Below are 9425 nucleotides of genomic sequence, written 5' to 3'. Positions count from 1 at the left end.
CTTTTCGGTATTTTTTGCTAGACATCTTTATATAGAGTCCATTCTCCACAGTTCCGCCAGAAAGAATAACAAAGCCAGGCTGCTGTCTGTCTGCAGAAGGCTCAGTGCTCTTTGTCATGAGCACGGCCTTTGTGCTCTGTGTGGAGCACTGTTGACCCGAGGCACCAACAGGCCAACGCCTGGAGCCCTCGGGCGTAGGGACACTCAGCCTAGGCCCCTGGGCCAGCCGGCTGCTCAGAGAGGGGCTGGGGAGGCTTGCTGCGAACCCAGCACTGCTGAGGTGCTGAGCAGTGCCGGTCCTGGAATCTGAGTTTGCCCCGCTCAGCTCGTAAGGAACAGCCGATGGGCAGGAAGGCGGTCACCTTCGTTCTCTCCCAAGGCAAACGGGGCCCATGAGGCTGCACCAGTGAAGACAGGAATATATGACCTGAGCCACTCTAACCCATGCTCTGCCCATCCCCTGGCAAAGAGCAAAGGCATCCCCAAACCCACCATCTTCTGGATTCCATCTTACCCTCCCACAGCACCAAGCAAAGCCAAACCCAGCTGAAAGCAGCACCACACCCTCCCAGAGAGCGGCAAATGGCCCCTTGAAACGATGACAAATTAGAAACCAAACCACAAGAATGGTGGCCTCGCACCTAAATGTGACTGCACCACAGAGATCACGTTCTACCCAAAGCCCCTGGATGATTCGTTCAGTCCTTCAGTGTGGGTGAGGATGGAATAGTGACACCGCCAGGAAATATGATTCAGGGCTTCCTCAGAGCCCTTCCAGCCAACTCCCAACTCCAGGCCTCCCCTCCCCAGGAGTGGCCTGTGCCTTTCCATCTCCAGTATGCCACTGCCAGGCCATTCTCTCCATCATCGCTAACCTGTGATCCTCTCACGCATCCCAGCCCACTGTATATATGTATGTGTGCGTGTGCGCATGCGCGCTCATACACAGTGCAGTCCAGGGGCTTGAACTTGGAGCCTGGGTGCTGTCCCTGAGTCTTTTTGCTCAAAGCTGGTGCTCTACCACATGAGCCACAACTCCACTTCTGGCTTTTTCTGAGTAGTTAATTGGAGATAGGAGTTTCATGGACTTTCCGGCCGGGGCTGGCTTCAAACCACAACCCTCAGATCTCAGCCCCCTGAGTAACTAGGATTGCAGGCGTGAGCCACTGGCGCCTGGCAGTGCAGTCAGCCTTTCCACTTTAGCTGCCACTGTTGGCCCACTCCTGGTTCCTGCTCAGACTGACAAAAGCTCAGCCACCTACCCAAGGACTTTGAATACCTGAAAACATTCACACCTCATCAAGAACCCCAAAATTGTTCCGGCCTATCTATGGCAATCCCCAGAGGAAGACGCAGTCAGTGGTGCATGCCAGAGGAGGGCATCCGGGAGCTATTTGGTTCAGTTCCCTAAGAACTACAAAACACACTTTCGACTTTGTGCAGAAGCAGATTCCAGATTATGAAATGAGAACGGGGAAGTTATTGTGGACACACCCCCCCACTAGTTAGGGAAAGCCTGCCTCTGGTGTCCCAATTTATATACCTAGATGGAGTGGGGGACTAGCAAGGTACTGCTTTTTGGCAAGTTGGGCACAGAACTGTGAACTCGGTCCAGTATTTAGAATGTTTTCTGGGTCCCTGAGTTTATAACCCTAGTTGCACGTGCATGCACACACGCACATACATGTACACCTTCCCTTCTCTCCAGTTTCAGTCTTTAACACTATTGGGCTTCCAGGCCCACTCCCAGATTCCGTATGCCCAGATGGTGGTAGAAATTATTTTCCCTAGAAGGATACCAGAAACAGACTAGTTGACTGGACACATCACAAAGCCACCCATTATAGAGTAAGGCTTGCACGGCAAAACCCATGACCATATGGGGAAAACAGTGCTCTTACACTCTCTGGCCTGCACTCAGAAGTCAGAAGACGTCAGAGGTCTTGTTGACTAATGTACCCATTGCGCAGATGAAGCCAGCTTCCAGAGCCACCAGTGACTTACCAAGGCTACGTTGACTACACGCCTCCTCCTGATGTCCCCATCCAGAGAGGCCCCTGTGGCCCGCCTGCCCGGTTGAAGATGAGAAGCTCTTCACATGGGAAGTGTTTGTAGGAACTTAGCCCCCAGCCTCTTGCCTCGTCCCCCAGTTCCCCATTTGATGATCTCTGCCCAGGCAGGTTCACATCTGAGTCTGTGAAAGGAGTGTGGTTACCACTAATCTCAGTTATGTCTCCCACACACAGATGAACTCTCAGGGAACAGAGAAGATGAGCAAAAGGATCAAACAAGAGATAAGGCTAACAGACTTCTGCAGAAGTACTCAGCAGAGTACAGCTGATGGGTGAGAAAAATAATCTCAAAGACGTAGGACGAGGCTTTATGACAAACTGAAGTCACAAAGTTAACCTAGAGGAAAAGCATAGCCAAGCAGCACAGCGTACACGGTTCTACGGGTACGGAGTGCGCAGGGCCACCTCCTACAGCGCCAAGGCCAGTCCACATGACCCTGGAGACACCTGAAAGTCGCTAAGACACATCCACAGCTCACTCTCCAGTACATGTGCCACCCTCGCTTCACACACAGTGTCAGCTCCTGGAGTACCTAAGAAAGAGCACTGTATCCATCAACTCAAGCTGTTGCATGAAAGTGCCATAGACCAAGGAGACCTGAGCCGCAGAAATGCATTTCTTTTCAATCCTGGATGTTTGCTGGTCCCTGGTGGAGGGCTCAGCAGGGTTAGTTTCTCCAGAGGTCATTCTCCTTGCCATCTTCTTCCTGAGTCCTCACATGGTGTCCCAATGGACCTGTCTGTCCAAATCTCCTCTTCCAGGGACTTCAATAATAACGGAGGATGGCCCAAGCTAGTGGATTATAAATTTATGTCCCCCTTTAAAAGCCCTGTATGAGTTGGGCACTGGTGGCTCATGCCTGTCATCCTAGCTGCTCAGAAGGCTTGAGATCTGAGGACCATAGTTCAAAGCCAGCCAGGACATGAAAGTCTGTGAGACTCTTATCTCCATTTAACCTCCAGAAAACCAGAAGTGGTGCTGTTGCTCAAAGTGGTAGAGCACTAGCCTTGAGCACAAGAGCTCAGGGACAGCGCCCAGGCCCCAAGTTTAAGCCGTGAAACCACAAGAAGAAAACAAAGGGCCCTGTATGTAAACACAGTCACATTCTGAAGAACTGGGAATTCATTCTCCCCATACGAGTATCAGTGCAATCTGGCCATAATAAATAGCTTGGGAGAGGAAGTGCTCCACAGTGACAGTACTGAGAGGCAGTACTGAGGCAGCCACTGCTTTCCAACGTTGTGATACCTAGACCAGGGGCCAATCAGCCCCCTGCCCCCATCAGCTGTGTGACTTGGGTTGTCTATGGCTTTCCTGTGAAATGAGAAGTCTTTCTCCCACTGCAGAGGGTTGATGTGAGGACCTAGAAGAAAGGAGAGTGTGGACCTGTTCTCCAACTCCTAAGCACTGTTTATGGATCTCTTAATATTAAAAATAAAGATTTCAAGATATTTTAAATTGAGCTGGCAATGTGGCTTAGTGGTAGAATGCTTGCCTCGCATGCATGAAGCCTTGGGTTCCATTCCTCAGCACCACATACACAGAAAAAGCCACAAGTGGTGCTGTGGTTCAATTGGTAGAGTGCTAGCCTTGAGCAAAAAGAAGCCAGGGACAGTGCTCAGGCCCTGAGTCCAAGCCCCAGGACTGGCAAAAAAATAAAAATTAAATTAAAAAAAATTTTTCGACTGCATGTCTGATCTCAGATATTCCCACTGAACCCAGGCCAGAAGACAGCAGAGAGCAGAGGCCAAAGGTCAGAGGTCAGAGGCAGGCTCTGCCCTTTGGATGTCAGCCTCTGCTCAGCAGGACTCCTTTCCCCTAAACTGACCAATTTGTTCTTTTCCTCTCTCACCTGCATTGTCAGGTTTTGCATACAATAAGTTTCAGTTGTCTTGCCTGCTAGTTTGAAGTCTGCTGCTACATCAGCTCTGAGAAACCAGTACAATGAACGAGAGAGTCAGGAGCTGGCCAGGGTCTCAGAGAAGAGATGCTGAACCTGGCACACTGTCTCCTGATAAGAACTCAAGATGAATGGTTACGTAAAACTCCCCAGTCATACCTGGGCTCCAAGAAGAGAGTGGGCCCATGCATGCAACCATGTGCATGGAACTGAGTCAAGCCTCCCTGCTGGAGCGTGAATACCTCATCCAAAGGCCTCCTAACTCCCAGCTAGTGTCTCTACTCCCTTCACTCACAGATGTTAGTGCAAAAATCAGAAAGCAGAATGCTTAGTGACCAGCTTCAGGATCATCATGGGATTCATGGCGCTCAGCTGCCAAATATGTGTTCCTCGGTCTTTGTCTTCCTCCATCCTTCTCTCCCCGGTGTGCGAAAGTATCCCACCCCTCCATAAGTCCCCTCTGCTCTTAGGAAATGCTGGCTACTTAGGCCTCAATATAAAGTTGGCATCTTGATATGGTTCTCTCACAAGGGGATTCACAGAAGTGGGACTGGGGTTAAAAACAATCAATTAGCCCCATGTACAGGAAGAATTATTCAAAGAGCTTCCAGAAATCTTCTGAAATGTCCGTCCATCCTCCCCCTCCCCCGGGGACAACCAAACAAGACATCCAGTTTCCATCAGCAGGTTTCTCTCAGTGACTTGAGGGTGACTATGGCTTGGCTGTCCTACCCACATGAAAATGGAGGGATAGCTAGGCCCTGGTGGCTCTCACCTGTAATCCTAGCCACTCAGGAGACTGAGACTGATTATTGTGGTTCAAAGCCAAATCACACAGGAAAGTCCACAAGTCTCTTGTCTCCAATTAACCACTACAAAGCCAGAATTGGTGCTGTGGCTTAAGTGTTAGAGTGCTAGGTTTGAGTGAAAAAGGCCCTGGTCCTGAGTTCAAACCGTAGTACTGGCTCACACACAAAAAGAGGGATAGAGGAGCAGGGGAAAGGTTATAGATGCTCTATCCACCGAAAACAGAAGCAGAGAGGACTATAGGGGACCAGGAGGAGAGCAACTACAACCTGAGAAAGCTCCTTTTTCTCATGTCCTAAAAAGATTCCCAGCTGAGTTAGCTCACTCACTGAGGGAAGTCAGTACTCATGAAGGCATAAAGGGGCCCGTCCAATAGCCAGCTGCCTTCCTAGGTGACCACAAACCATTTCAGTGTGCCCCCTGCACTCTCAACTCAGCAGAAAATGAATCTGTTTGTGGCACTAGACTCTACAGCAAAGAAAGGTAAAAGAAAACCTAAGTATTAGCCAAGGTGACCTCCCTTTCCACAGAATGCTGCTCCACCTCAAAGCCCTGGCCTCATTGGACCCCAAGACTGTGAGAAGGGGGTGCCATGAGTCACTCCATGAGGTCTGTTTCCTTTCAGCTCCACTTCTGTGCCCCCCACAGGCTGGGATTCAGGCCATAGATGTGACAACCAAGCCACCAGTATCAAAAAATTCAAGAGCAGCCACTATTCTGCCCCCACTGGGAGCGATGAGCCAGGTAAAGCAAGACAAGCCATCTGGGGACTCACATGTGCTTGGCTCCGAGGAGGAAAGTGAGGGGAGGTGGACCTGGCTCTGGATTTTCTGGGCTTTGATTCAGCAAGGGGCCTTAATGAAGCCTAAAGGGCTCATCTGCAGCCTAGATAGGCAGGGCTCCTACAGCTGTACTTAGCAGGGGCCAGACACTGCACTACAAATTAAAACCCTGTTCTTTCCCAACTGGGAAAGGCAGGAGGCCAGGGCCGCCTCTGGCCACTGCTCTATTCTTTCTTCCATTTCCCAGAGAATGGTTTTCCCTGCCACACTGCTGGCTAATAAATGAGGCATCCACTCATCCTTTGATTAAGACTGTGCCTCAGTCGCAAAATTGTTGTCATTGAAATGTAAGTGTGCCTATTTCTTCTGAGGCTTTCTGTGAACCCTGCATGAAGCCTTCTTCCTTCAGCAGCAAGCTGTGTGGCCTGGTCTGTATCACATGCTTCCTGGGCCACTGTGACAGCACAGCCCCCCCACGTGCCTTGGTTCCCCCCAGTTCAGAAAGTGGGTCAACATACCCTGCCTTGTCTCCCACTGACAGAGGCTTGGTTCCTAATTTTCCCATATGTAAATTGGGTCCACACAGATCTCCCCAAACTTCAGTCCAGTTAAAGATGGCATTTTAAAAGTCCTATTTTTCCAATTACCATAAATTTCTCCTGTTATCCCCAGAAGGAAGAGCTGAAGCAGTCTTTAGAGACCTACATACAGATCCTAAGCCCCTGGAGAAATGTGCTTCATGTCCTCAAGACATTGCTTTGTTAAAAGGAAAAACCTAGAAGGCCCACAAAGGGCAAGAAATTATAGAACGCTCTTTCTGCTATTTATTCGAGATTCACTCGGTCAGTATTTACTAATTGGCCACTGTGAGACAGACATGAGTTGTAAGTTCACATGTGTTTAAGTGCATGAATGGTAGGGGGCTCACTGTGTCCACCCATGCACACGTGAGTGCCGACCTGAAAGGCAAGTTGGGATGTCACCTCAAAGGGCTAGTCAAGAAAAACAAATTTACCTCATTCAAAATGATGGTCACTGATGCAGAAAACAAGTTGTTGTTGTTGTTGTTGTTGGGCTTGACGTCTGGGCCTGGGCACTGTCTCTGAGCTCTTCAGCTCAAGGCTAGCACTCCACCACTTGAGCCACAGCACCACTTCTGGTTTTCTGGTGGTTAACTGGAGATAAGAGTCTCATGGACTTTCCTGCCCAGGCTGGCTTTGAACTATGATCCTCAGATCTCAGCCTCCTGAGTAGCTAGGATTACAGGCCTGAGTCACCAGCACCTAGCAGAAAACACAAATCCTAAGTGCCTAAAATATGGCCTAGTGGCAAGAGGGCTTGCCTCGTATACATGAGGCCCTGGGTTCAATTCTCCAGCACTACATATACAGAAAATGGCCAGAAGTGGCGCTGTGGCTCAAGTGGCAGAGCGCTAGCCTTGAGCAAGAAGAAGCCAGGGACAGTGCTCGGGCCCTGAATCCAAGCCCCAGGACTGGCCAAAAAAAAAAAAAAAAAATCTCTCTCTGGAAAGTATTGGGATGCTTGAGAGAAGGTTCTCAGTAATTAAAAGCTGATGGCCCACGTGTTCCTATGCAGTCTTGTTTCACATGGGAAGAAGAGAGGAGACTCCAGTTACAAAGCCAGGGCCAAAGAGGCAGATAGCAATGCCGGATCCCAGGAGAGCACTGGCCCTAAGTCACCCAAGCGCAGGTTTCTGAATCCCATCTGGTCGTTGGGCCACCATGATTTAGTTTCTCCTACTATCTCAAAAACACTGGACACACAAAAGATAAGTAATTTAAACCACCACCAACAACAAACAGACTAGACAATGATAGCCAGCAAATAACCAATCTTAAACCCAGAACTCAGGAGTACCTCTAGGAGTTATCTGGCACAGCGGTGAAGGTAGAAAAGGAGGCACCAGCATTAATTAGAACCCGGCAAGGGTTAGGTCCAGCTGGAACAAATACCTAGCCCCGGGAAGGCACACGTCAGGGGAAGCAGCTTGTGCTGCTCCAGAACCGAAAGCCTCCTCGTTCGTTGGGAATGGGTCCGGTGAAAGCACAGGTTACTTAAACCCCCAACGCGGATCGGTGCAGGAGACTTCCTGCCAACTCTCCTTCTCCTGACTTTGACTGGCCGTTTGAGGTTGCTGCATTAGAGATCGGAAAACCCTTGTTGTCCCCCAATACAGACTCAAGTCACTTACGGGGGGGGGGGAGGGGAAGGGGCCTTTCTGACATCTACCCAGGCGCCGCCGCAGGCCTCGCGCAGGCGCACTGTGTGACCACATGGTCCTTCCCATGCGGCCCGTCAGTCTCCTTCCGGTCCCAGCCCCTTCCGGTCCCGGCCCCTTCCGGTTCCGGCCCTGTCTCAGGCGGGAGGCCGGCCGGCTGGTGCCACGGTGTTGGTGTCCTTGAGGCCTTGCGGGGATGGATTCCTCCTGGTCTTCCTCGGGGAGCGGCGAGGGCGCGATGGACCCCGAATTGCAGCACTTCCTCCAGGTGGAGTCGCAGAAGCAGCGCTTCCAGCAGCTGGTGCACCAGATGACCGGACTTTGCTGGGAGAAGTGCATCGACAAGCCGGGGCCGAAGCTGGACAGTCGGGCCGAGGCCTGTTTTGTGAACTGTGTCGAGCGCTTCATCGACACGAGCCAGTTCATCTTGAATCGACTGGAACAGACCCAGAGGTCCAAGGCGCTCTTCTCAGAGAGCCTTTCTGACTGATCTCAGCCGAAGGTAGCTCAAGAATTGAAGCTCAGTGGGTGGGATGGTTCAGGCTTTGGTTGGGGGGATTAGCTCTGGCCTTTTGTCCTTCTGGGGTTATCTTGTTATCTGAAGATGAATGAAGTCCACTTTGGAGGGGGGAGGGGATATGGGTGTTGTGAGTGTTTTAATGCCAATGTTAGGAAAGTAAATGACAGACTACTTTGAATGGAAAACTATTAGATGCATATTACCGTGTTTTCAAGATCTCCTCAGCTACCACTTTTGATAGTGGGACTGCTTCCTGTAATTTGATAGTGGAGATCACATAGTAAAACTTTGAATTCACACTATGTGTGTGAATTCATTTCAGATTTTTAGAGAGATCTTTGTCAGAAAAGGCAGCAATGGGAAAAATAATTTGGCACTTAACTGTGAAATTCCTTATTTAGTGTTTCACTATTAATGGGGGAGGGGGGCACAACCCACTATGGAATGTCCATACAGCACACTTTAGCTTTCTAGGTTATCTCCTTCCTTACACTATAATTTATCTAACTATCTTATTCGACGCCTCTCAAGTTATTGTTTTTAAGGCTGACAGTTTTAATAACACACCTAGGATACCAGGAATCACTAAGATAGGTAATACAGGGACTCCTCCTGTCTTTTGACCACTGCAGAAGATCACACACTTCTAATTCTGTGTAAACAATCACACAATCAGGGTTTTCTCCAAAATCATTTATACTTTCAAGCGCACCATTTGCATCTGCAACCAGTCATAGCTGCCACAAGGCTCTGTCCCACAAGTCAGCCCTTCACAGTCTTACATTTTCCAAATAATGGGGAAAAAAAAAACAACCTAGAGGCAGATCAAATAGGTGAAAAAGACTAAATTTAGATAAGTGCATTTAACAAGCATCCTTAGAATATACAGAACTTAGTCTTAAAGAAATCTAACAGCCAGGCCCTAGTGGTTCATACCTACAATCCTAGCTATTCAGGAAGCTGAATTCTTCAATTACTAGCAAAATCCTGGAAGTGGAGATGTGGCTTAAGTGGTAGAGCACCACCATGATGGAAAAAGCTGAATGAGAACTCTACACTCTGAGAAGAAAATAAAAATGAATCTAACAAATGAACACATTTCTT

General features: G+C 49.4%; 1 protein-coding gene across 1 annotated transcript; it reads left to right on the top strand.

Annotated features, from left to right (window-relative positions):
* Positions 1 to 7973: 7973 nt before the first annotated feature.
* Positions 7974 to 8835, top strand: LOC125348146 (mitochondrial import inner membrane translocase subunit Tim8 A-like). Its single transcript, XM_048341145.1, has one exon. The coding sequence runs from the start codon at positions 7998 to 8000 to the stop codon at positions 8289 to 8291; it is 294 nt and encodes a 97-aa protein (XP_048197102.1). The 5' UTR covers positions 7974 to 7997; the 3' UTR covers positions 8292 to 8835.
* Positions 8836 to 9425: the final 590 nt, after the last annotated feature.

This window comes from Perognathus longimembris, chromosome 3 (assembly GCF_023159225.1).
Source record: "Perognathus longimembris pacificus isolate PPM17 chromosome 3, ASM2315922v1, whole genome shotgun sequence".
In the NCBI taxonomy this organism is placed as follows: Eukaryota; Metazoa; Chordata; class Mammalia; order Rodentia; family Heteromyidae; genus Perognathus; species Perognathus longimembris.
This window is presented reverse-complemented; position numbering and strand designations above follow the sequence as displayed.